Consider the following 27,053-nt stretch of genomic DNA (forward strand, 5'->3'; position numbering starts at 1 on the left):
TTACTCTTCCAGAGTCAGAGCGGGGCGATCACCCAGCTACAGAGCTTAAAAGAGTGGAGTGAAAAGATAATGCCAGTAAATCCCCTTCCTCAAGACACGGCTCTTGATGTTTCGCATCAAGAACCCTAGAGTCTATTCCTTCTTCATTGCCTCTTTTCCTTGAAGGTTGTTTTTACTGCGCTGCAGAAGAGTGAAAGGTTTGAGAGCCTGATCCTCTCCCACAAGGATTATTCCTGGTAGGGTGAGAGAAATCCACACAGAAACTTTCCTTAACTAGTGATCTGTGGGAGGGTTCCCCAAAATGATTACTGCTATTGTTCTAGGGCTAGTTCATAGGTTCACTAAATAAGCAACATGCTTACTGTGTTCTCCTAGTCCTTACTCAGGAGAAATGCAGTCGGTAGAATTCTCAGCTGAGTAGGAACTGAATAAAAATGGAGGGCCTTTAGTGTCCTAGTCCACGTGGGTGCAGAGCCATACCACATCAACATTATGTCTCACAGAGCTCCCTGGAAATCCTGGGGAGCATGTGTACTGCAATATCCCTTTGTGTTAAGAGGGTGAAGTCAGCTTCAGTGAGAATGAATGGCCCGTTTAGGGGCCATGAAGAGAGGAAGGCTCCTTGGATTTGCCCCATGATTGCACCTCTCTCTAGCAGCTGGTCACACTCTGGCCCTGAGCTGGCATGTTAGGTTTTAATCTTTTCCGAATATTTTATGCACTAACATGTTTATACGTTTGTGTGAATCCAAGTCATGCTTTTCCACAGTTCCATGAAGCCTGGAACAAACTTATGGCATGGTTGGAAGAGTCAGAAAAGTCGTTGGATTCAGAGCTCGAAATTGCAAATGATCCAGACAAAATAAAGCTGCAGCTTACACAGCATAAGGTAAGTCATGAATGATGAAATGCAGGATGTCCAAGTCCAATGGCAGGAAAGTCTATCAAGCCTGTACTATTTAATCAGCAAAGAGCAATAGCTTTATGGCTTCACTGTGCTGAAATGTTTGCCAGCATCAAATTAAAATACTGGCTCATTTCCAGATAGTAAAATTAATGGGAATGGGAAGGGCTCTTCCCAGTCCCTGTTCCATCTGTGGGGAAGAAGTAAACTCTGAAGAGGAAAGACAAAATAATAGGGAACCATGGAAACTCTCAACAAATAGAGAGAGAAATATTTTATGAAAAAGGAAAATATCCAAAGAGATTGCAATATACGCTTCTTTGGTCTTTAAAATCACAAAGTTATCAGAATTACAGTTACCAGCAAATTGTTTTGATTTGTATTGTGTTAGGATGATTTAAAATCTGCTTTTCACATTTTAGGATTCTCTCAAAAGTAAGAAATAATCTTGTATTTTGACCGGCAAATCCTTCATATGTCAAGTAGAAGGATTAGTTAAATAATTCGAAAAGCATCAGGTACAATGGAATTACCAGTAACAAGGGTGAAACATATAAGAGTAGGAGAGACATCTCTCTCTGCTTGTTAACCACAGTTCTGAAACGCCTTTCAACAAACCCAACTGCTTTCAGCTCTAAATGTAAATCACCTGATTGAGTTGGCTTTTCCATAACTAATAATAGTAAGGTGAAAGGGAAAAAAATTAACTGCAGTCCCCACAAAAGACAGCGTAAAATCCCTGAGGAAATCTTTACTTTGACTTTATATTTTAAACAGCCCAGGTAACATGGTTATGGGCATTGCATGGGTGGATGGTAGAATCCTCTAACGTAAAGTTGTGTGGAAAAGTTTAACTTGGAAGAATTTTCTCAGAGATAAAGACATGCTTGTGAATGTAGGACAGTTACGTTTTTTTGCAATGCTGATATAGCGTTGTCCTGCTCTTTTAAATTATTTCCATGGTGTTTCCCAAGCACTACTATTCTTTTGTCCCACATAGTGCTCTGAAGAGATTTGGGGTCCCCACATTTCTGCCCTTAGTCTAGCTCCTGATAGTGATCGCCTTAAGTCCTTGCACTGTACTATTATGTTTGTTTTCCCCTACAGTCTCCAATTCATTTTTTTATCCTCTCTTATTTTCCATGATGGCTTAACTTTTGCATATCAACAACAATATTTTCCTTTACTTTTAGAAGGTTGGCAACTTGTCAGGTAACACTGGCTTTACCTTCATTTGCTCTTGAAACCTTCAGCTAAACTTGTGCTAGTGTTCTTGCTAGTTCTGCATTTTAATATGCTCTGGGGTTTGCAATAGTTGCCAAAAATTAAAATCATATAGAATTAGAGCAAAATGCAGGCATTACGATCATCCTTTTTGCTTTTTCTGACCACATCATCCCCCTATGAATCCCTCTGCTGCTATCCTTCTCTACATCATCAAGTTCAAACTTCTTCTGGTGTCCTTCAAGGACCAATGTAATTGTCCCTCCTGCTTCCCTTCTCATGTCTTTTATTGTGTTGTTTGCCTTCCCTCTCCTCTTCACTGGTGAAACTACCCTCCATGTCCTGTTTGTCTGCTTCTCCCACAAATAATATGGTACCTCTTTCATGTCTTCACCCTTCCTCAAATTGGTGGACAAACTCACTACCTGCCTTATTTAAATGCGTCCTTCAAGTCCTCCTTCCAAAATGCCTACAAGAAACTAGCTGCCTAAGTGATCTACTTATTAATTTTATTTAAATCTTATGAATCACATTTGTGATGAAAGATGGAGTGCAGTGTGGCTTAAAGACACTGTGATTGAAGCTGGCAATTGTTTTGGAGGCTAGTGAGGGACATAAATGATAGAAGGAGGATGGGAGATGATTTCAATGTATTTAATAATCAAGAAAAACAAAAAAATCAACCAAATTTGTATTTAATAAGCCAACTGCCTCTCATCATTCGCATTTCATCCTGCTCATATGTTGTCTCTTTCCTCCTATCCAAAGTCTTTGTCTTTTCAGACCAGGAATTTGTGAGCCAGCCTTTTCTTGTTCTGCTCAGTTAATGATATTACTGTCTGAACTGATGATATGCACTGAAGTTGTGTGTGTGTTGTAAGCAATAACTCTGCTTCACTGTTTTCCAGTTTATCACTGTAAAACGATTAATAATAATAAAAAAAACCACAGCATCCCTCAAGATAAAATGTTCTCTCTCTCTCTCTATTTATGTTGCCAGGGATTTGAGGGGTTATTCATAGTCTGTTTATTAGGTTTTTTTTTCTCTTTATATATTATTTTTAGAAGTCAGAGATGGAAAAACCCTATTAGGTCATCCAATCCATGCTTGACCTAGTGCAGATTTATTCCTTACAAGATTTGGCCCGCTTAACCTGTGAATAAAAGTACCAATCTGCCATGGAAGGAAAGTACAGTAACTCCTCGCTTAACATTGTAGTATGTGCCTGAAAAATGCTACTTTAAGCGAAAGGATGTTAAGCGAATCCAATTTCCCCATGAGAATTAATGTAAATGAGGGTGTTAGGTTCCAGGGAAATTTTTTTCGCCAGACAGAAGGCTATATTTTTTACATATATATACACTCCCACACATGTATACACGGTATAAGTTTTAAACAAACAATTTAATACTGTACACAGCAATGATGATTGTGAAGCTTCGTTAAGGTGTTGAAGTCAGAGGGTGGGCTATTTTCCAGGGAATGCCTTACTGTTAAATGATGAACTAGCATGTCCTGAGCCCTCAAGGGTTAACAGATTGTTGTTAATGTAGCCTCACACTGTAGAAGGCAGCATAAATGGAGGGAGGAGAGACCTCATGACAGAGAGAAACAGAGAGACACACCATGTGTGAGAGAGAGATGCGCATTGCACCTTAAAGGACTCTGATCCCACTTTAAGTACATTGCCTTTTTAAGTAGGTCAGCAAGTTGAGACAGCAGCTGCTGCCAGCAAGTTCCCTCCCTCCTGAGCTGTGTCATGTCCCATCCTGCCCCACTCTTTGGAAATGGGGTAAAGGAGCGGGGGTGTGGGGGGGAAAGTAGGACACTGACAGCACTCCTCTTCTCTCCCTTCCCCTCCCCCACAGCAAGTAGTAGGCTCCTGAGAGCAGCTCCAAGGCAGAGGGCAGGAGCAGAACACGGCAGTGGAGGGAGGGACAACTGAACTGCTGGGCAATGGATAGCCTGCTGAGTGGCTGCCACACAGGGAATTTAGGGGAGAGGAGAGCTGGTGGGGGGCTGCCGGTCCACCCTGGTTCCGAGCCCCCACCAACTAGCTCCAACAGGCTGCTCTTCCTGCAAGGAGTGGACAAAGCAGGCAGCTGCCAAACAACTGTTATAAGGGAGCATTGCGCAACTTTAAATGTTCATGTTCTCTAATTGATCAGCAACAAACAACAAAACAACGTTAACCAGGATGACTTTAAGTGAGGAGTTTCTGTAGATAATTAAATATTGAAGGTTTCATTCACCAATCTACAGTTAATATCTGAGGTGACTTAAACCATGGGCTAAAAATCTGCTCTCAGTACCACCTCAGTGAAATCAAGTGAAAGTGAAATTTGGCATTACATCCAGGTTAACCCTGGAAGAATGTATTAACTAAAACCTTTTGTTCGTCTATGACTCCCCTTTTACTGAATAGTCTTTCTCTGGAAGCTGTTTCATTTTGTCTGTTTGTGAAAATCAAGCAACACTACATATGTAGTGCTGGGTGATTAACAGCCCCCACCAAAGAAAATATAAATTCACAAACAGTTTAAACAATTGTTTAAAAGTTCATGTGAAAAGGAGCTTTTTTTATTCAGATTATTTTGTCTCCCCCATACTTCCCTCCACTTTGAAAGTACTTTGAAAAAATCTTAGTTTATCCTAGAGAAAGATTGTGTGTGTGTTTTTCTCAAAGGGTGCAGGTAATGGACTACTTCAGGTTTCTTAAGGGGTGGAAAAAGAAAGGGAGCTGAAGTATTAAATTATGAAATAAATGCAGTAATAGGACCATGACCTTGATTTCCTTAAGAACTCCAATTTGCCACAGGAGAGTTTTGGGTGTTGAAGGAAGACACACAACAGGACCTGCCAGTAGGGGGTTTGAATATGAGACTTCAGAACTTGGTGGACTAGGTTGCATTGAGTATTGTACAAAGCTCAAGTCAGCAATGACTACAGGACTTTCTCCATATTCTTTCTGTGTTCTGAGAAGGTCTGGTTCATATCATACTTAGTAGTAATTTCATAATGAAGGTTGTAGCATTATTTATATTGTAGGCCCAGAGTAGATCTTCTTTCAACAAGCTCCGCACAAAAGCTCTTTTTGGTTTGAGATTCGCTTCACACAGAATATTTGTTTGATTTTGAAGGTGTGAATTTAATGAACCACAGCTCCTGATTTGTCATTCTTTGTCCATACATAATTCAAAAAGGCCTGGGTTAAAGCATAATCATCTAACTGATTTTAACCCCTGGTGCTGTCAGGAAATTACTGGAGACGCTAGTGGGATCTTTTGGCAGTCTCTGATGTTTCTATGATATTCTGTTAACCATTGTGGGGTACCAGTGGATTTGCATTTGCCCGTGTTCCCTTGCTGGTGGCAAGGCATTGCCAACTGCAGAATGCAGCTCTATAGAGAAGGCACAGGCAGTACTGACCAATCTGATGGGAGCTTTAATCATAGGTCTCACAGTCCTTCTTAATCCCTTTCTCACAGACCTGCCAGCAAAAGGCATAATTCCCAGCCTAAACGACATTATTCAGATTCCACTTGTCTTTCCAAAGGGCCTTTGTCTGCACTCCCTTTGCACACAGAACTCCCTGTGACGATTCTCTGCATCAAATGACCGCAAGTTTAGGTCCTTTGGAGTTAAGAAGTTTGCATCCCTGGAGCTCATATTCTCCAGTCTGGCCAAGATAATGAACCCCTTTGCAGCCCCTGGATCCTGGAGTCAGTCTGCACCAGCCTGGGCCCTCAACACAAATTAGTGCAGCTAGAGTAAGGCTCTATTTTAATCCCTCTGCCCATATTCTTGAAGGGCTGTTCGAGAAAGCAGGGTTACTCTGGTCATTCCCCTTTCCTCCAGACCATACCTCAGTCCTTTGTGCTGAGGGATAGGAAGGTGGTGGCCAGGGCCGGCTCTGGCTTTTTTGCCGCCCCAAGCAAAAAAACCAACCTGGCTGCAGGGAGGCCGGAGCGGCAAACCAAAAAAAAAAAAACGATGCAGACTTTCAGTGCCACTTACTTGGCAGCTCACGGCTGCCTCCCCCGGCTGCGCTGGCAAGCCTCTGGGTGGGCGGCGGCTGCACTCTGGCTAGTGGGACTCCTTGCACTGCAGACAAGCCCTGGGCAGCGGAGTGCATGCCCCAGCTAGCAGGGGGGAGGGAACGGAGGGGAGAGAGAGAAGTGGGGCTGCCAGGGCTTCTTTCAGCCAGGGTGCTTGCCACTCAGCCCCTCCCACCGTGCTGCCTGCTGGGAGAGCTCCGCGCCACTCCCGCCTACAGGTGAATTGAAAGTCGTCGGTCAGCGGGGAGGGAAGGACTCGGGCTGCCGGGCTTGCTACAGACCTGGCATCGGCTGGGGCAGGCGGAGCACGCAGCCCGCTCCCAGCAGGACGCTCTTCCCTTCCACACCGCCCCCTCGCCCCCTACAGTGGTGCACTGAAAGTTGTCGGTGAAACAAAAGGAAAAAAAAAACCCTACCAGGGTGCAGGGCGGCCGAACCGGCGAACCCCCCCAAAAAAAAGGCTGCTGTGCTACCCTAGGTTTGGGCAGAATGCCGCCCCTTAGAATCTGCCGCCCCCAAGCACGAGCTTGCTCGGCTGGTGCCTGGAGCTGGCCCTGGTGGTGGCATAGCCAGGACTGGCGCTAGTGTTTTTAGCACCCAAGGCACACGGCCATTTCGCCGCCCCGCGCGCTGGTCCACGGCTCTGGTGGAACTGCCGCAGGCATTCCTGCGGAGAAGGTCCGCTGGTCCGCGGCTCCGGTGGAGCTGCCGCAGCCATGCCTGCGGGAGGTCCACCGGAGCCGCAAGAGCAGCGGACCGGGTCCACTGGAGCTGCGGGACCAGAGGACCCTCCGCAGGCACGACTGCGGCAGGTCCACCGGAGCTGCCTGCTGCACCCTCCCCCCCCGGCAAAATGCCACCCTCCAATAATCCTGACGCCCTAGGTGATTGCCTCAGCCACCTAAATGGAAGCGCCGGCCCTGGGCGTAGCAATTGCTATGGCCAGCTCTGTGCCAACTGAAGATTTCTCAGTGCAGGAGGAATCCTCAAGGGTTTAGTTAAATCAGATTTCAGGCTGTTCATGTTTGCAGAACAGTGCAGAGGAACTAGAGCAGGGGAAAGGATCTGGCTCCAGACCTCTAGTACTTTAAGCTTCACCATAGCACTGTCAGAAATCTTTTAATTTCACTTGCATTTTAATATGATTTATGGGAGATATAAAGACTTTCTTACAGCATCATTTATAAATGTATTAACTGGTTAAAAATGATATGAAAAGAAAGAATTAGCAAAAGCCCATGAGTACCTAGTACTATACAGGTGTTTACTTTTCCTTCTACTCCTACAGGAGTTCCAGAAATCTCTTGGAGCCAAGCATTCTGTGTATGACACCACAAACAGGACTGGACGCTCCCTCAAAGAGAAAACTTCTCTGGCGGATGACAATTTGAAACTGGACGATATGCTGAGCGAGCTCAGAGACAAATGGGATACGATCTGTGGAAAATCTGTGGAAAGGTAAAATGAAAGGCCAAGTTTCCTTGTTTTAAAGGAGACTTGCAGAGGTAAAGAAGAGGGGTATGTGTTCTTTTTGTGCTTCTCTGTGCTGTATAAGGAGGAATAGAAGTTGGTTGTTTGGAGTATTTTAAATGGGGGAGCACAAGCATTGCTCCTTCCTAGTATTCCCTGTGCTCTGGTCACCTCAAAGGGAAAGATGGGCTGGGAGATGCCCCTGCTCTTCCCCGACACCAGGCATCCCTGCTGAGGGGGAATACACTAAAGTGAGCTGTGTTCTGCATCCTTCCAAGAGGTGGTACGATGTGCATGCTCTCTTTGCGTTCCAGGGAGCTCTGCCCATCCCCCCTCTCCCCACAGGCTCCCACTGTGACCTTAAGGTTTTTTCTCGTTCACTAACTGCTGAAAAAAATCGTTATCTATTAGCGACTATTGGATGCTGTCAGTTATATTGCAGGTTTCCTTAATGAATGTGATTGATTTTTTTCTTAGTGTTTTTTTTTTTCCAGACAAAACAAACTGGAGGAAGCCCTGTTATTTTCAGGACAATTTACTGATGCTCTGCAGGCTCTCATCGACTGGCTGTATAAAATTGAACCTCAGTTGGCAGAAGATCAGCCAGTGCATGGAGACATCGATTTGGTGATGAACCTGATTGATAATCACAAAGTAATTATAAAAATATTTTTCTAATTGTTATTAATTAATATCGGACTTTGGGCAGCCACTTCAATATAATTTGTATTTAGTTCTTCTGTAATTGTAAAAAGAAACATTTTCTTAGAATCTGAAGAAAACCATTTAACCTGGAATGTTTGGACATCACGAATCTGCCGACTACAAAGGAAAATGCTGTGAAATCAGCACTATTCAGTGCTACTGAGGCTCGATCCACTGTAGCTTGGAGAGGGGTTTTGTGAAGTGAAGATTGACGTTGATCCAGGACATAGTCAGTGAATCTGTCATTCTGCAGGCCCAGCCCAGTACTATGGTGGAAAAAGCGACTATGGAGTCCATTGTATCCAATTATAGTAGCTGTGGAACAGTTGGGTGTGGAATGATTCCGTTCCCTTCACATCAGCCACCACTGTGTCCCATTGTCAGAAGTCTGTTTAGTTAGGCTTTCATAGAATATTAGGGTTGGAAGAGACCTCAGGAGGTCATCTAGTCCAACCCCCTGCTCAAAGCAGGACTTTGGGCAGAAGGGAAAATATCTGGCCCTCACATATGAGATGTATCTTAGAAACATAGACGTGTGTGTCCTGGAACTGATGCTGCAGTCACATTGTGCACTTTAATATATCAGCAGTAATTCAGTGCATTGTAATTGTCATATCATGTAAAAAGGTCTTTCTTGAAAATCAATATTTTTCCAGCTATGAACCTGAACATGCAATCACTTAAATATGTGAAATATGTGACATAATCTATCACCCATCCAGTCAAATTACCAGATGGACTTTTATTTATATTTTACTATTTTAACCCTGCTCCTTGATGTGTACTTTATCTGACTGCACTGTGATTTGGGACAGACTTGCACATTCCTCATCGTGTCAGTAGATCGATTGCTTTGAAGGGCTTAAAGCCCATATGTTAAGGTGACCAGATTTTTGTTCATCACAGTGGGTCAAGTAGTTCAGAGGGTCTAGCTGCAATTATAATCCCATGTTGCACGAGGCTAGGCAACTTTTTCAGGTTGAGTGAGCCTACTTCCCAGTGTAAATGAGCTGGTGTTGAAGCTTAGAGGGCTTTCTTGCAGAAAATGTGCAAAAATATGCAGCCATGTAACCCCAATTGAAAAGAAAGCCAAATGTAGAGTGTGAAAATCTTAATATGTGCATTTTAGAATGTTTAGATTGAGGTATTTTCTGTAAAACTAAACCCTAATTTAGTCTTCTCCATATCCCCACTAAGTACGTCACACATGAGACACTGAAGCCATGATAAATTGAACATGTAAAATGTGTGTGTGGTCCCCAGGTCTTCCAGAAGGAGCTGGGGAAGAGGACAAGCAGTGTCCAGGCTCTGAAACGCTCTGCTCGAGAACTCATAGAAGGCAGTCATGATGACTCCTCCTGGGTAAAGGTCCAAATGCAGGAGCTAAGCACTCGCTGGGAGACGGTCTGCGCCCTCTCCGTATCCAAGCAAACACGATTGGAACAGGCCCTCCACCAGGTAAAAAAGGATAGGAGAAGCAGAAAAAAACACAGACAAATTTACTGCTTGAAAACATAATGTTATAATTAAGAAAATATTCAAAAAAAATCTTCGAGATTTTTTCCCCTAATTTTATACTTTTTCACTACAGAGTAGGTTGTGCCTTTTCTTCTTTTTTCTTATTATTATTATATTGGGTTAGCACTTAGCAGCCCCAGTCGTGGACCAGAGCCCCCGTTGTACATCAGTCAGCAAAAAGAGACTCTCTGCCCCAAAGACATTACAATTTAAATCGGGGGTGGGCAAACTTTTTGACCTGAGGGTCACTTTGGGGTTGCAAAACTGTATGGAGGGCTGGGTAGGGAAGGCTCTGCCTGGTCTCCACCCTGTTCCACTTCCTGCCCCCTCAGAACCCCCAACCTATCCAACCCCCCTGCTCCTTGTCCCCTGACCACCCCCTCCCAGGACCCCCCCAACCACCCCCAGGACCCTACCCCCTATTCCATCCCCCCCTGCTCCCAGTCCTCTGACTGTCCCCTGGGACTCCCTGCCCCTTATCCAACCCCCTTGGTCCCGGCCCCCTTACCATGCTGCTCTGGCAGCTGCGCCACTTGGCCAGAGCCGAATGCGCTGCCCTGCAGGAGTGTGCAGCCCCACCACCCAAAGTGTTTCCCACGTGGCGGTGTGGCTGTGGGGGAGGAGGGACAGCAGGGGAGAGGACAGGGGCTAGCCTCCCTGGCCAGGAGCTCAGGGGCCAGGCAGGATGGGTCTGACCCACGGGCCGTAGTTTACCCACCTCTAATCTAAATAAAGCCTTTTAGGCACAGACCTGAATAAGGGCTGGTGTGGAGCTGCCCTATCCCAGGAGACGCTTAAGAGGGAAATCACACATTGAACGTTCTAGTGCTCAAGCGGTGTGCATCCCTTAGGATGGGACAGCTTGTCCTCACTGTGTGCCAAGCCCACTGTGCTCACTGCCTTCTTTGGGGTAATATGTTTCCCCAGGGAGCTCAAAAGAAGTAGTAATGTGCTGCCTCTAACTATGGCTGTAGCTGGTTGGTTTTTACATGGGGTGCCCACAGATGGACTCTCCTTGTCCTCTCTACCCACATAAGACTTACTCTGTTAATTTTTCTTAAGTAATGATTAAGACTGCTCAGAAGGTGTAATTTCCATCTCTCCAGCTGGTGCATGAAAGCAACTCCTTGTCATTTTTCAGAATGAAGGCATGATATTCTGAGATGCGCTGCACATACACTATAAATCAGAAGGTTAAAAGCATGAACAGGCTTTTAGGCTTCCTACAATTTTTGAGACGCATGAGACATTTTTACAGTCATGGAAATGTAGTACTGTATATCATTGACTTTTTAATGGAAAGTTAATGTGCCTGTATTGCTACATGATTAATGACTCCAAAGCTGGACTCAGCTTCATTGTTCAGAGAGGAATCCAAAGCCGAGTGATTTCTGTCAGATTCTCTCAGAAAGGGCTGGTTTTTTTCCTTACAGGCAGAGGAATTTCACGCTGTTGTGCATGTTCTTTTGGAGTGGCTGGCTGAGGCAGAGCAGGCCCTTCGTTTCCATGGAATCCTCCCAGATGATGAAGAGGCTCTGCGAACACTAATCGATCAGCACAGGGTAAGTAAGATAATGGAGAGGATACTGGCTGCTAGACTTAATTTATTGAAAGGTGGAAATAAAATTAAACAAAGCAAAGTATCTCTAGTATAATCACATCCTGCAACAAGACTTGTTTTCACAGTTATTTCTAGAATAAAAAATTAAAAGTTCTGTAAATTTGAGGGTTCAACACTCATTTTTAGTTCAGGCTATCTGTCTATCAGAGTAACATCTCACTAGGCTTTAAAGCCATTTTGTTGTACTAAGAAAATAATGCAAAAAATATCATTTTTAAGGGAGTTGTATAAAATTAGAGACTGGTTCAAAAACTTTCTTGCAAGCAATGTAACGTGGTAAGCTTTGTTGATAGGAAGTTTTAATACCAACAGTATAGCTGTTCTCCTAGCAACTCTGAGTTGAGTAAAACCACTATACACCCTTTTTGTCAAGATCTTCTATATATGTCATCAAAATGATGTTATCAGCCATTAACCTTCTGGTATAATGAAACACCATGTTGACATGCTTCACATGCATTATGTGTATTGAAATATTACAGTGACAAAGATACTGGAGATGTTAGGTTACAAGCCATCAAACTGGATTTCAACTAACGAAATGCGAAAATGACTAAGTTAATGACACAACTGAGGAAAAACTCCGGGGCATATCTCTTCCATTGAGAAAGTTATCTTCAAAAAACTCAAAACACCTTCCATGCAGTTGTAGTAGTAAGAATGGCCATACTGGGTCAGACCAGCTGTGCATCTAGCCCAGTATCCTGTCTTCTGACAGTGGCCAATGCCAGATGCTTCAAAAGGAATGAACAGAATAGAATTAGCCAGTTAGCTTGTAGCTTATGCAGTCGAAGCTCATGCACTAAGCTCCAGAGGTCCCAGGTTTGATCCTGCTGACTGTGGTCTGTTGCTGTTAAAATAAGTTGTAGTCAGCAGTGTCACTGTTAAAATGTATAGTCATACGTTTAGAGAAGATGGACTCTCTTCCCTAAAAGCTTATAACCAGTGAAAAGATGCTGCCAAAGGAGATAGGGAAGGGAACAGTGAAGTTTAGTGTGTGATAGTTAAAGTAATATAATATCTTTTGGAGGGTGGGATAGCTCAGTGGTTTGAGCATTGGCCTGCTAAACCCAGGGTTGTGAGTTCAGTCCTTAAGGGGGCCATTTAGGGATCTAGGGCAAAATCAGTATTTAGTCCTGCTAGTGAAGGCAGGGAGCTGGAGTCGATGACCTTTTGGGGTCCCTTCCAGTTCTATGAGATAGGTATATCTCCATATATCATCATTAGGGCAATTATCAAGTGATCCATCCCATGTCATCCAGCCCCAGCATCTGGCAATCAGAGGCTTAGGGACACCCAGAGCATGGGGTTGAATCAATGACCATCTTAGCTAAAAGCCATTGTTGAACCTATCCTCCATGAATTTATCTAATTCTTTTTTCAGCCCAGCTACACTTTCAGCCTTCACAACCTCCCCTGGCAATGGGTTTCACACGCTGATTCTACTTTGTATGAAGAAACACTTCCTTTTGTTTGTTTTAAACCTGCGGCCTATTAATTTCATTGGGTGACCCCTGAGTCTTGTGTTCTGTGAAGGGGTAAATAACACTTCCTCATTCACTTTTTCCACAACATTCATTATAAACCTCTATCATATTCCCCCTTAGTCGTCTCTTTTCAAAGCTGAACAGTTCCAGTCTTTTTAATCTTTCCTAATATGGAAGCTGTTCCTTACCCCTAATCATTTTTGTTGCCTTCTTTGTACCTTTTCCAGTTCTAATGTATCCTTTTTGAGATGGGGAGACCAGAATGGCATGCAGTATTCAATATGTGGGCATACTATGAATTTATATAGTGGCATTATGATATTTTCTGTTTTATTATCTATCCCATTCCTAATGGTTCCTAAAATGCAGTTAGCTTTTTTGACTGCCATTGCACATTGAGTGGATGTTTTCAGAGAACTAATTATTCACAATGACCCTCAAGATCTTTTTCTTGAACGGTAGTAACTAATTTAGTATGTATACATTTTGTATGCATATTTGAGATTGTTTTCCAGTGTGCATTACTTTCCATTCATCAACAGTGAATTTCATCTCCCATTTTCTTGCCCAGTCATCTAGTTTTGTGAGATCCCTTTGTAACTCTTCGCAGTCTGCTTTGGACTTAACTATCTTGAGTAATTTTCTATCATCTGCAAATGTTGCCACTTCAGTGTTTATCCTTTTTCCATATCACTTATGAATACGTTGAACAGCACTGGTCCCAGTACAGACCTCTGGGGGACCCTTCTATTTAGCTCTCTCGAGTCTGAAAATGACCATTTATTCCTAACTTTTGTTTTCTGTCTTCTAACTGCTGATCCATGAGATGACCTTCCCTCATATCCCATGACTGCTTACTCTGCTTAAGAACCTTTGGTGAGGGACCTTGTCAAAGGCTTTCTGAAAGTCAAAGTACACTATATCCACTGGATCACCCTTGTCCACATATTTGTTGACCCTCTCAAATAACTCTAATAGATCGGGGAGGCATGATTTCTCTTTACAAAAGCCATGTTGATCTTCCCCAACAAATCATCTATGTGTCTGATAATTCTGTTTTTTGCTATAGTTTCAACTAATTTGCCTGATACTGAAGTTAGGCCATGACAGGAATGAAAATAGTAATGTATTTCTTGACTACTGTGAGGGAGAAAATTGCAACAAAACCTCCATGCAGTTGAGGGTGCAAAAAAAAGCATCGTATTTTTACCACTCCTTGTGGTTAGTGTTATCAGCTGACAGGGCATGACCGTCTAACTGCGCATAACTCAGTAATCTTCAGAGTATCCTGACTTCAACCACACACAGATCTCAGGGCATCTATACGTAGTATCTGCTCCTTCTAGTGCCTGTCATCACCACTGACAGCATGTCTGGTTCACTGTTGTGCTGCCACTGGTTCCCTCACTGTGCCTGTTTACTGCTTTCCCATCTGAGGGAACTTCAGCACAGGAGGGAACGTTTCAACAACTACTACTGAGTTGTGTGGAAATTTGCCACTTAATTTGGGGCCACTGGGAATGTAGTGCTTTGTGCTGTGGCTCCCTAGCTGCATCCTCCTCTGCCTGGCCACACCTTCCCCATATATGTCACCATACATTGATGCCATGGAAGCGCTGGCAGCTGCTTTTCTGGTCTCTTTGAGGGAGTGAAGTATGCCTGTTATCTGCCCGTCTTCTCTAACTGCACCAAATGGTTCCCTTTCATTTTTTTGCTCTCCTCTGTATAAGTGAAATCCTGGCCCTGCTGAAATCAGTGTCACAACCCCCATTGATTTTAATGGAGCCTGCATGTCATTCTGTGTCACTAGACTAATAAAATAATTCCCACAAAAATAAAACTTAGCTAAGTTATAGTTAAGATTGCTAAGTCCACTCTAAAAGAAGATGTACCATTAATCACATTATTTTTTGTAAAAAAAAATAATAAACATTGAAACTATGGAAATCACAATCTAAGAACAATTCTGACAGCATCCTTAATACCCCATACACACATTAATAAATCGAAAAAATTCTCACCAGGTACTACGCTACACTTTTGGACTCACCAGAGTTATTATTCTCCAAACGTTAATAACCAATTTTCAAATGCCACCTTCTGATGAGAGGTTAGGAAGGAAGGGGCTTATACAGGAGCTCTCACTGCAGCCATAATCAGGGGACTTCAACCAGTACCTTCAAAATAAAAAAAACTGTAACAGTATTAGAGCTACTTACTTAATCTAGTTAGGTGTTATTTTACTGCGGGGTTAGATTCAGTCTTTTAATTACTATTTATCGGTGATGATGTAAATTGCAAATATTTACATAAGTACCTAATTTTCCCCCTAAACTTGGTATGTGTGTTGTGCCAATTAATCTCGCAAAGGATGACTTGCTTTTGAAATTTGTACAGCATTACCATTTGTGGTATACATTGTTAATTTGATAATGAGCGTGATGTCTCCAACGTACATCTGAACTTCTTAGGAGAAAAAATGAAAGGTAGATAAGTGTGGTATGTTACATAAATTTAAAACATCATCTCTCTTCCATCTATGTTGCTACAATATTATCCCTAATCACTTATTAGATTATAATGACTGCATTATTGAGGTAAATGTTAGATGTGTCCTTTATTCACAGTGCATTTTATAATTCCTGTAAAATGATTTTAATACCTTTGTATCAAGCCACATATTGAAAGCTTTTTCATTTTTAAGCATTTAACCTCAAAGGTCCATTTTTATGTCCCACTACTTAGCTTTTTTTCTTGAAAACTGCACATGATTTAATGAAGGCTACATGTCATAGACAATTTAGGTTTTCTACCACTCATCACGGTCTCTGGGGACTAAGAGGTACAGTAGGTTAATGCACTACATTAGGTAATAAAAGATATGAATTTGTTCTCAATCTCTCCTTAGCGTATCACTAAACCACCACAGAGTTCAGCACAGTTTGGGGAAGTTCAGTATTCCAAACATCTAGGTTGTTGCAGATCAGGGTTTTGAGGTTTGTTTATAGAGTTGTGTAGGGAAAGTTGCATTATGTTTGCCAATATTCTGCCTTCCTCTTGCCAGTGCTGCCAGTTTCTCAGTGTAACAAATACTAAAATACACTATATGTACAGAAACCATTTTGAGCTGAAATTGCAAGAATAGCTCATGAGATTTCAACACAACCAGACTGGAAACATAACCCTGATTTGTTCTCAGAGTCATTCACTTATTTAACCTTTAACCAGATTCAGGTACTGCCTACTCTGCCCAAATCAAATCTAACTACACAATCTGCAAGTTTTAGGAGGTAATTAGAAATTGACAAGAACCTGTTGAAGCCTGAGCACCCACCTCTCAGCTTTCCCCCCAAGCCCAGCTGCTGGAGATACTATGGGACATGTGCAGGTAACCAGGGCACCCAACTTCGCAAGCCCATCCGCAGCTCCCCAACTGCCTAGTGGGAATGTTCATGTCAATTTCATTTTCTCCCTGCAGGAGAGCTTTCCAAGTGGGCAGCCGATTGCCATCCTTTCAGTTTTCCTGATGGAAAATCATATTTTGGGGGGAAAATATTTTTCCATTGGAAAATAATTCTCATGGAAAATTCCCAACCAGTTCTGCTGTCTGGTTCTTTATAGTTTGTTCCTTCAGCATCTGTTAAGGAACTTTTACCTGGGTATATTGTAGGATTAGTATTGGTAAACAGGCTAGGTCTCCTGAAAATTTTCTAACAGTGACTCCAACCACAGCACATTTGATTTACAGAATCTTATAGAGTGGTATGATTTTTTTTTAATAGGATCATGTATACAAAAAGCATATACAACATTTTGCATTACTAAAGCATTTCAGGCTAATATGTTACATATTTTAAATCTTAATTTAATTCTTTATATGGAATAGGTTTTTTAAATGTTCTTAACGTTTCTTGTACGTAGTGGTGGTGTAGCACTGTTAGTCCCAGGTTATTAGAGAGACGAGGTGGATGAGGTAATATCTTTTGGATCTATTGGATCAGCTTCTGCTGTTGAGAGAGACATGCTTTTGAGCTACACTGAGCTCTTCTCCAGATCTGGGAAAAGTACTCAGAATGTCACAACTAAATATGAGATTGAACAGAAAGTTTAGCATAAGTAGTTAGCATGTATTTAAGGGACCTTTCAAGGTGAAGTGGCCCATTAATACCAATGCAGTCATAGGACAAAAGGGGAGGGGGGAATATTGGGTAATTGTTGTAATAAGCCATAAATCTTACGTCTTTATTTAGACCAGGATTTTTAGCATTTAGCAGTTATGAATTTAAGCACCCAGGCTCATCTTTTGAAAGTGACAGTTTCCCAGACCTTAAGAAGAGCTCTGCATGGCTCAAAAAAAGCTTGTTTCTCTCACCCACAGAAGTTGATCAAGTGAAAGATATTACCTCACCCACCTTGTCTCTCTGAACTTTTCTTATAAGAATTGGACTTGTCTCGTCTCTTACTTCTTTTCCTCTGCCCATTGAATCAGTTCATGCTTTGAGTGATCCAGTAGAGAACTTTAATCTTCCAGATTTGGCCAACACTCATTGAAATTACTCAGATTTTTCTTTCAACTGGTGCCAGCATCTAACTGAAATCGTGTTTCTGGTTTAGGAATTCATGAGGAAGCTGGAGGACAAAAAGGCAGAACTAAATAAAGCAGCAAGTATGGGAGAAGCCATCCTGGCTATCTGCCACCCAGACTCCATCACTACCATTAAGCACTGGATAACAATCATCAGAGCCAGATTTGAAGAGGTCAGTATGTCTCATGCAGCCTTCATAGCAACAGGCAGTCTTTGATAATTTGGAACATAGCTGGCAATTAGCAAGACTGTTGCGTTGGAGGAAATGATCCAGCTGTTGAGAACACAACTATTTAAAATACCCAAGCTGATAGATGTGAAGAGGCCAGGTTTTACTCTGCTTTTGAGAAGTAAAAGAATAACTACAGCAGCTACTCAGACTCTTTTTTAGGAAATACCACTCCTCATTTCTCCTCAGCAAATTCAGAGTATCAAGGGAGAGAGTATAATGGTTTAAAAAAACAACAATCAGGATATATACAAAGTAGTCTGTCATTGCTCAGTAATAATCATGTTAGAGGATACTGGATTCCAAAATATTCTTAAAATGCCCCCATGAATCCAGTGGTGATTTCCAAATTGTTCAGCAGCTTTCCATAAGCCACAAAATAGGATTACGGTAATGTGAACTATGTAGATTTTAGTTCACACCAACAGGGTCTACACAAGATAGATGGAGTGCAACGCATTAGAGAACTCTAGAGTTCACACGCTGTAGTCTGGACTGCAATGCCATGTAGACAAGCCTTAGTGGGCATGCCGTGGAGAATACATGCTCAGCTTCTGGAGGTGAAGTTTTGTGTCTATGTTTATAGTTTAAAGCAGTGGTTCTCAAACTTCTGTACTGGTGACCCCTTTCATGTAGCAAGCCTCTTAGTGCGCACCCCTCCCATCCCCATATAAATTAAAATTTTAATATATTTAACACCATTATAAATGCTGGCGGCAAAGCGGGGATTGGGGTGGAGGCTGACAGCTCACAGCCCCCCATGTAATAACCTTGCAACCCCCTGAGAGGTCCCGGCCCCCAGTTTGAGAACCACTGGAAAAGGGAACCTTTAAAGGAAAACAAATAGTAGCCAAATACAGCTTCCAGAGTGTCCAAAAATGGGGACCTGATTCTACCTGATTCACTTAGCCTAGTATTTCCAGTGATCTCAGTGGGGCTATTTTTGTGAGGAAAGGTGTGTAGGATTAAGTCCTTAATATGCTGTGAGAAGACACTATTGTGGAAGTTTAATAAAACCTGAAGGTTAATGCATGTGATGAAACATGGTTGAATTGGGAACTGCAGGTGCACAGCACCTCTGATAATCCTGATACTTGTTTAAATCAGGAAAGGAGGGAGAAAGCTCTGTGATAAAAGCAGGTGAGGCACTTTCAAAAGAAACTTACCAGATGGGGAAAAATTCATTGACTGACTTTTTATCAAGGTATTAGCATGGGCAAAGCAACATCAGCAGAGACTGGCAGGAGCCCTGGCTGGACTTATTGCTAAGCAGGAGTTGTTGGAAGCCTTATTGTCCTGGTTGCAGTGGGCAGAGACTACTCTTAGTGAAAAAGATAAAGAGGCCATCCCCCAGGAGATCGAGGATGTTAAAGCACTCATAGCCGAACATCAGGTAAGGCATGAAAAATGTGAAACGTGTCTTAAGGATTTTGTACTGATACATGCATCTTAGATTTGCTACATAATCAAACATGAGCCGGTTCTAATTATTTACAGGACGTTTAATGATCCAGTTTCCAGATACCTGATTGTATGTTCCCTGTCCCTATGATTGATCCCAGCCTTGTTCAAGCAAAGCAAACAAATGAAAATGCAGCGATGTTTTAAAAACATGCACCAGCTTGTTAGGAATAAGGACATTGTACATTTCAAGTATCAGAGGAGTAGCCATGTTAGTCTGGATCTGTAAAAGTAGCAAAGAGTCCTGTGGCACCTTATAGACTAACAGATGTATTGGAGCATGAGCTTTCGTGAGTGAATACCCACTTCGTCGAATGCATCCAACGAAGTGGGTATTCACCCAGGAAAGCTCATGCTCTAATACGTCTGTTAGTCTATAAGGTGCCACAGGACTCTTTGCTGCTTGTACATTTAAAACATATCTATAGTATCAGGCAGTGCTGCTGCCTGGAACCAGCACTGCATTGTCTGCTTTGCTGAGTGAATTTTAAAACATGTTTTATGCAAGTGACCATCCTTGCTTCACGGCAGATCCTAATTGACTCTCCTCTGAGCTGTTGTTGGTTAGTCTGGACAGCAAAGGACCTGGAGCTGCCTTGAATTCAGGGTCTTTTGCACATCACACCCAGTGTGCCAAGTGTGGCTATGTATTTTTAAATGTAGACTTCCTTTAGCAGCTCTGCCATAATGTAGGTAGAAGTTCATATAGGTAATATTTCTTAGCTACAAAATACTTATTTTATATTTAATTGGAATGATAGGATTATTTTAGTGAAAGAGAAATGTCTCTTGTGTCTCCTGCAGTAATTTTCCTGGCAAGTAGTTGCCCTTTCTCTGTAACTTGGAATTCTACTTTCTTTATTTGTCTTTCTCGTCAATTATTCTTCTGCATTGATAATTAAAGCAGCTATCATTTAATTGCAGACATTTATGGAGGAAATGACCAGAAAACAGCCTGATGTGGATAAAGTCACAAAGATCTACAAAAGGAAGGCAGTTGAACCCACTCTAATACAGTCTCATATTCCTGTGCTAGATAAAGGGAGAACAGGAAGTAAGTAATGGAATTTTGGGGGGAGGTCGCACATGTCATTATTTTTCCAATATAAATGATTGATTTCTCATGAACTAATACTATTAGGTGTCATTACTATCTGAACAGTTTGGTAAAACAAGGTGAAATTATTCCTCCGTTGGTTTTTCTAACGGCTTTGTCATATGTTTTTTCATTGAGAGGAACGTGTCTATTTGGTAACAGACTTTGTAGCTAATTGTGCCAATACATAACAAGGCAAACATGACACCTACTGTAATAGAATTTGTACTAATTCCTTCCCAAAATACAGAGTGAACTATTTAATTTCTCTTCAATAAGACTCAAATACCTCTTAACCTTTTACAAGCGACTGTCACAAATGATCAGTGTAATATGATTTCTTTAGTAGAATAATTGCAGAAAACTATTTATATTTATTAATAAACATTGATGAGGCATTCCAGTACCTGTGCTTCATTTCATCACATTGCTACTAATTTTTATGATCTGATGCTAATTTTCATACATGCAGTTTTGTGTGTACTGTACCTTCCTAGCGGTAGGTTTTTGTAAACTCAAATATAGAATTGACACCTGCAAAGAGTATGTATATGCCAATTATGTGCCAACATATGACCATTCTGAGAGTGCTAATAATTTTGCATGCAAAATTGTGGAAACAAAATTAAAGGCTGGACTGAGGCTTCCTTAAAAATGTCACTCATAAAGTTAATTTTTTTAACCCTGTTGTGTTTTAACACTCCCACTCTTGCAGAAAGTGCCAAGAGATCTTTAATGGTCTTTAGCTGGTAAAGGTGGGTTGTTTGTTGTTGTTTCTTACTGACTCATCCAAAAGATGAAATACCTAGCTGCACGGTGCAGCACAAGACAGTACTGATTGGTTATGAGGAGCACCACCTAATGAATTCCCTCTCTCCTATCCTTCATGAAACAACATGGATTTTAGTAGGTCTCCCAACTGAGGCCTTGGCTACACTGGAGAGTTGCAGCGCTGGTGGTGGCTTTACAGCGCTGCAGCTTACTCACCGTCCACACTTGCAAGGCACATACAGCGCTGTATCTCCCTGGCTACAGCACTGCATGTACTCCACCTCTGCCTGGGGAATAATGACTGCAGCACTGGTGATGCAGCGCTGCTCCGCCAGTGTGGCTACCAAAAGCGCTGTTATTGGCCTCCAGAGGTATTCGGAGGTATCCCAGAATGCCTGCTCAGCCACTCTGCTCATCAGTTCAAACTCTACTGCCCTGGCCTCAGGTGACTCGCCCTTTTAATGCCCCGGGAATTTTAAAAATCCCCTTCCTGTTTGCTCAGCCAGGTGTGGAGTGCAGTCAATGAATCTTTCCAGGTGACCATGCCTCCACGCACCAAACGAGCCCCAGCATGGAGCAATGACGAGTTGCTGGACCTCATCAATGTTTGGGGGGAGGAAGCTGTGCAGTCACAGCTGCGCTGCAGCCGTAGGAATTACCATACCTATGGGCAGATATCAAGGGCCATGCTGGAAAGGAGCCATGACTGGGACGCGGTGCAGTGCAGGGTTAAAGTGAAGAGCTGCGGAGTGCCTACTGCAAATCCCGTGAGGGAAACTGCCGCTCTGGTGCTGCCCCCACGACCTGCCGTTTTTACAAAGAGCTGGACACGATACTTGGGGGTGACTCCACTGCCAATCCGAGGACCACGATGGACACTTCAGAGCAGGGGTGGGAGGTGGAGGCAGAGGGGGAGGAGGAAACCGAGAGTGAGGGTACTGGGGTGGGGGGAGACACCCCGGAGTCCCAGGAGGCATGCAGCCAGGAGCTCTTCTCAAGCAAGGAAGAAGGTAGCCAGTCACAGCAGCCGGTACTTGGTGAAGGACAAGCAGAGGAGCGGGTTCCCGGTAAGCGGCTTTTATTTTCAGGATGGAAATGTTTCGGGAGAGGAGGGAGGGTTAGGGCTGCATGCATGCATACCTAAATGTGGAATAGCCCATTGATGTGGTCTGCACGTCGCGGTAATCGGCCTCTGTAATCTCTTCAAAAGTTTCAGCCAGAGCGTGGGCAATGCGCTTGCGCAAGTTTATAGGGAGAGCCACTGTGGTCCTTGTCCCAGTCAGGATAACGCATCCGTGCCACTGTGCCGCAAGGGGTGGGGGGACCATTGCTGCACACAGGCAAGCTGCATAGGGGCCAGGGCAGAATCCGCATTGCTGTAGAAGACCCTCCCACTCTTCCCAGGTGACCTGCAGCAGTGAGATATCTTCCAGGATTAACTCCTGTGGAAAATGTTGGGAGAGTGTTCACTGTAGGTGCCCCCTGCAGCAGTTTGCTTTCCCCAATGCACAGAAACTCCAGCATAGCCCTGAAGCAATCAGTCCCCCTTACTCACCATTTCGGGGCTCCTGTGGGTTATGTGCGCTCTCTTTGATATGGGAAAATTATGCTAAGGTGAAGACTGTAAACTCCTTCACTGTCTGGGAATAACTGTCTGAGATATAAACAATGCTGCCTCTGTTAACTGTTGCCTTTTTTTCCTTTCCACAAGCGACCTTGAGTTCTCAGCTGCCCATGTTAACAGCAGCTCAAAGACTCCAAAACCTGCAGAAGAAGCCACGAAAAAGCAAAGATGGCCTGCTGCAAACAGTTATGGATCACTCTGCCAGAGAGAATAAAAAACTGCAGGACTGGAGGAAAAGGGAAAGCAGGATCTGCCAGAGAAACGCAGCGGCCAGGAAGAAAAGCACAAAGCACTGATAAGCATCCTGGCGCGCCAAGCGGACTCTATCCAGGCGCTCGTAGTCATGCAGGCAGAGCACTACCGCACCGCCCACCCCCTGTCCTAAAGCTCTTTCCCTTGTGTCCCAATGTCAGCTCCAAACCCCCTTCCCCAGCATCCAGGTTCTTACCTCCACCAGCTGCCTCCAACACCTGTATGTTCACCAACCAGCCCTGAGAACTATGACCCTTACCCTCTGCACTCAACCCCCATCACCATGCAGTATAGGCATCCTGAAGTGCAGCAGTCATTGCACAGCACTCCAGACAGGACATATTCAAACCAGTGACTGTACAGTTCCCCACCACACCCTGCTGCCCTTTTAGGTTCCCAAAATGTTGTGTGTCTGTCAATAAAGTTATTTTCTTTTCAATAAATGAATTCTTGGCTTTGAAAACAGTCTTTATTATTGCAGAAAGTCAAAGATACCTTAGCCCAGGAAAGAAACAGGCACTGCAAATCAGCTTAGGAAAAACAGATTCCTTCTAACATTGTAACCACTGCACTTCACTCCCGTGCAAGGCACCAAACATTACTGTTGGTTTGCAGCCTCAAATTCCTCCCGCGAGGCATCCCTAATCCTTGAAGCCCTGTGCTGGGCCTCTTTAGTAGCTCTGCTCTCTGGCTGTGCAAATTCAGCCTCCAGGCGTTGAATCTCAGAGGTCCACGCCTGACTGAATGTTTCACCCTTCACTTCACAAATATTATGGAGGGTACAGCACGCGGATATAACCGCAGGGTTGTTGCTTTCCCCCAAGTCTATCTTCCCATACAGAGATCTCCAGCGCCCTTTTAAACTGCCAAAAGCACACTCCACAGTCATTCAGCACTGGCTCAGCCTGTAGTTGAACCGGTCCTTGCTCCTGTCAAGCTTCCCTGTATACGGTTTCATGAGCCAAGGTATTAACGGGTAAGTGGGGTCTCCAAGGATCACAATGGGCATTTTGACGTCCCCTACTGTGATCTTCCGGTCTGGGAAAAAAGTCCCTGCCTGCAGCTTCCTGAACAGGCCAGTGTTCCGAAAAACGCGTGCATCATGCACCTTTCCGGGCCAGCCTGTGTTAATGTCAATGAAACGCCCACGGTGATCCACAAGCGCCTGGAGAACTATAGAGAAATACCTCTTCCGATTAATGTACTCGGATGCTAGGTGGGATGGTGCTAGAATAGGAATATGCGTCCCATCTATTGCCCATCCACAGTTAGGGAAACCCATTTGTGCAAAGCCATCCACAGTGTCCTGCACGTTCCCCAGAGTTACGGTTCTTCTTAGCAGGATGCGATTAATGGCCCTGCAAACTTGCATCAAAACGACTCCAACGGTCGACTTTCCCACTCCAAACTGGTTCGCGACCGATCGGTAGCTGTCTGGAGTTGCCAGCTTCCAGATTGCAATAACCACCCGCTTCTCCACTGGCAGGGCAGCTCTCAATCTCATGTCCTTGCGCCGCAGGGTGGGGCCGAGCTCAGCACACAGTCCCATGAAAGTGGCTTTTCTCATCCGAAAGTTCTGCAGCCACTGCTCATCATCCCAGACTTCCATGACGATGTGATCCCACCACTCAGTGCTTGTTTCCTGAGCCCAAAACCGGCGTTCCATGGTGTTGAGCATTTCCGTGAAAGCCACAAGCAATGTCATGTCGTACACGTCAGGCGACTCGCTATCATCGTCGGACTCCTCATCACTTTGGAGCTTAAAGAATAGCTCAACTGCCAAACGTGGTGTGCTGGCGAGACTCGTCGGCATACTCCTCAGCAGTTCGGGCTCTGTTTCCCATTGAAATCGCGCTGCACAGAAACCGTTGGGAGAGTCACAATGGCGCCAAACGTGGATGGAAAAACAGTGACTGCTGGGATGTGAAGTGATGCATCATGGGGCGTTGAGACAGGAAGCGGAATGACCCGCACCCTCCGCCCCCTTCCCACAGCCCACAGTGCCAAAATGGGACGAGGTGCTCTGTGGGATAGCACCCCATAATGCACCACTCCCAACAGCGCTGCAAATGTGGCCACACTGCAGCACTGGTAGCTGTCAGTGTGGACACACTGCAGCGCTTTCCCTACACAGCTGTACAAAGACAGCTGTAACTCCCAGCGCTGCACACCTGCAAGTGTAGCCAAGGCCTGAGTTTCATGTAAAGAGAATCCTTGAGTGAGGTGATTTAAAATTTTTGTATCTCTACCTCTGCCTCCAGAATGAGGCTATTTGTTCTGCAGTGCTCTCTCACACCTTGCTTGCAGTGTGACTATTTATAAACATTTTTCTATGCTGGTGCCAATTCACAAGTATGGCTAGTAGTGGAAAGTGTCATGTAGACAAGGCCCAGGTGTTTTAACCATCATGTTGTCTTACTCTGGCAATGGCAAAACTCCCATTAATTACAATGTGGGGACCAGGATTTGGCTCATCATTTGTTGCAGAAAGGAGTCTTTTTAAAGAGGTCAATCATCATTCACCTGAAAATATACTGTGTTTTAAATTGGTTGGAACATGGAGAAAAATAAGTCTATGCTAACCTGTATTCTGTTTTAATAGGAAAACGTTCCCCAACAGCAGGCATGTATCCATCAGGAACACAGGCACAAATTGAAACCAAGAATCCAAGGATAAACCTATTAGTCAGCAAATGGCAGCAAGTCTGGCTTCTAGCCTTGGAAAGAAGAAGAAAATTGAATGATGCTTTGGATAGACTAGAAGAGGTCAGCACACAGCATATATATTATATACTAAGTGTATTTTTGTTTAACCCTGCATTTCCTGTTAAAAAGCGATAGTAATGCCAGCCTTACATTTTTGTTATATGATGGATAGTTAGATGGAAACATCTTGATATGTGCATGCAAAAAGCAGCTAATCCTATTTTAATAGTGAATAGAATCAAACCATTTCAGTACAAATGTAGACATTTTAAAGAGCCAGTTATTTAAAAGCATGCCAACATGACCTCTCTTACATATTCTGTAAGTGGTTCATTTCAACTTGAAAAACATCTCTCATCTCTCTTTCCTCAAGCTAAGGGAATTTGCCAACTTTGATTTTGATATTTGGAGGAAGAAGTATATGCGATGGATGAATCATAAGAAATCTCGAGTAATGGACTTCTTTAGGAGGATTGATAAAGATCAGGATGGAAAGATAACGAGGCAGGAATTTATTGATGGAATTCTTTCTTCAAGTAAGTTCTAAATTAAGTTACTGATGAGATTATGAGATGCATCTAATATATTGGCAACATATTGTATCTGAGGTAAGTCTTGATGTGGTAATAGATCAGTTTACTTTTAAAGAAATTATCACTCTGAGATAAAGGTAAAGTGGCAATAATTTCTTTACTTGAAAACATTGTTAAAATTTTGACACTCCTTTCTTAAGCAAGTCAGATTATGACACAGATTTTTGTTCCTATGTTGTGTGGCTGGCCCACATAAAAGATAAGAGCCTACCACTTCTAACAACTCCTTTTGCTCAGGTGGTAGAGACCTGTGCTTTTTGTGTCAGAGGGTCAGAGTTGTGTTCCTGCTGACAGCACCTGGTCAGCACAAATGGTAGCCCTTATGTAGATAAGAACTCCTCCACACCTGAAATAATCAAAATGAGCTTCCACAAACATGGGGTGTGTGGACCATACTGTATATGGGTATGATCATGTCTGCCTCTCATGACTAGCCCACATCTGAGGATAAGATTCTGCTACTACTACCAGCTGAAAGAGCTACCCTGTTAGCTCAAATGGTTTAGGCCTGAAGTTGCTGAATGTCCATGGCACTACTGCTGTTGATCAGTCATGCTGGATGGTTATATATTGTAATACTTTATTTATCTCCTTGTTCAGTCTGTGAGTGAGCAATGAACATGCTGCTGCAGGAGTTCCAACCAAGGATTTCAGATTATAGAGTTCCATTTTAAAAACAATATCAGAAGCTTCTACGCCTTGCATTCTAAATGTGTCATTTGTCTTTAAATGCTTGAATGACCTTGC

At 43.3% G+C, this 27,053-nt stretch overlaps 1 protein-coding gene across 13 annotated transcripts in view; it reads left to right on the top strand.

Annotated features, from left to right (window-relative positions):
• The window catches only part of DST (dystonin), a 452,383-nt gene that overhangs the window by 408,467 nt on the left and 16,863 nt on the right, over nt 1–27,053 (top strand). For all 13 annotated transcript variants that reach the window (XM_050950494.1, XM_050950495.1, XM_050950498.1 and 10 more), the window contains 10 exons: nt 770–889; nt 7,476–7,645; nt 8,152–8,311; nt 9,626–9,820; nt 11,314–11,442; nt 17,603–17,746; nt 19,008–19,196; nt 20,189–20,318; nt 25,610–25,773; nt 26,087–26,249. In XM_050950494.1, the coding sequence (XP_050806451.1) occupies nt 770–889; nt 7,476–7,645; nt 8,152–8,311; nt 9,626–9,820; nt 11,314–11,442; nt 17,603–17,746; nt 19,008–19,196; nt 20,189–20,318; nt 25,610–25,773; nt 26,087–26,249 (1,564 nt within the window). The remainder of the gene's footprint in view (nt 1–769; nt 890–7,475; nt 7,646–8,151; nt 8,312–9,625; nt 9,821–11,313; nt 11,443–17,602; nt 17,747–19,007; nt 19,197–20,188; nt 20,319–25,609; nt 25,774–26,086; nt 26,250–27,053) is intronic.

This window comes from Gopherus flavomarginatus, chromosome 4 (assembly GCF_025201925.1).
Source record: "Gopherus flavomarginatus isolate rGopFla2 chromosome 4, rGopFla2.mat.asm, whole genome shotgun sequence".
NCBI lineage: Eukaryota > Metazoa > Chordata > Testudines > Testudinidae > Gopherus > Gopherus flavomarginatus.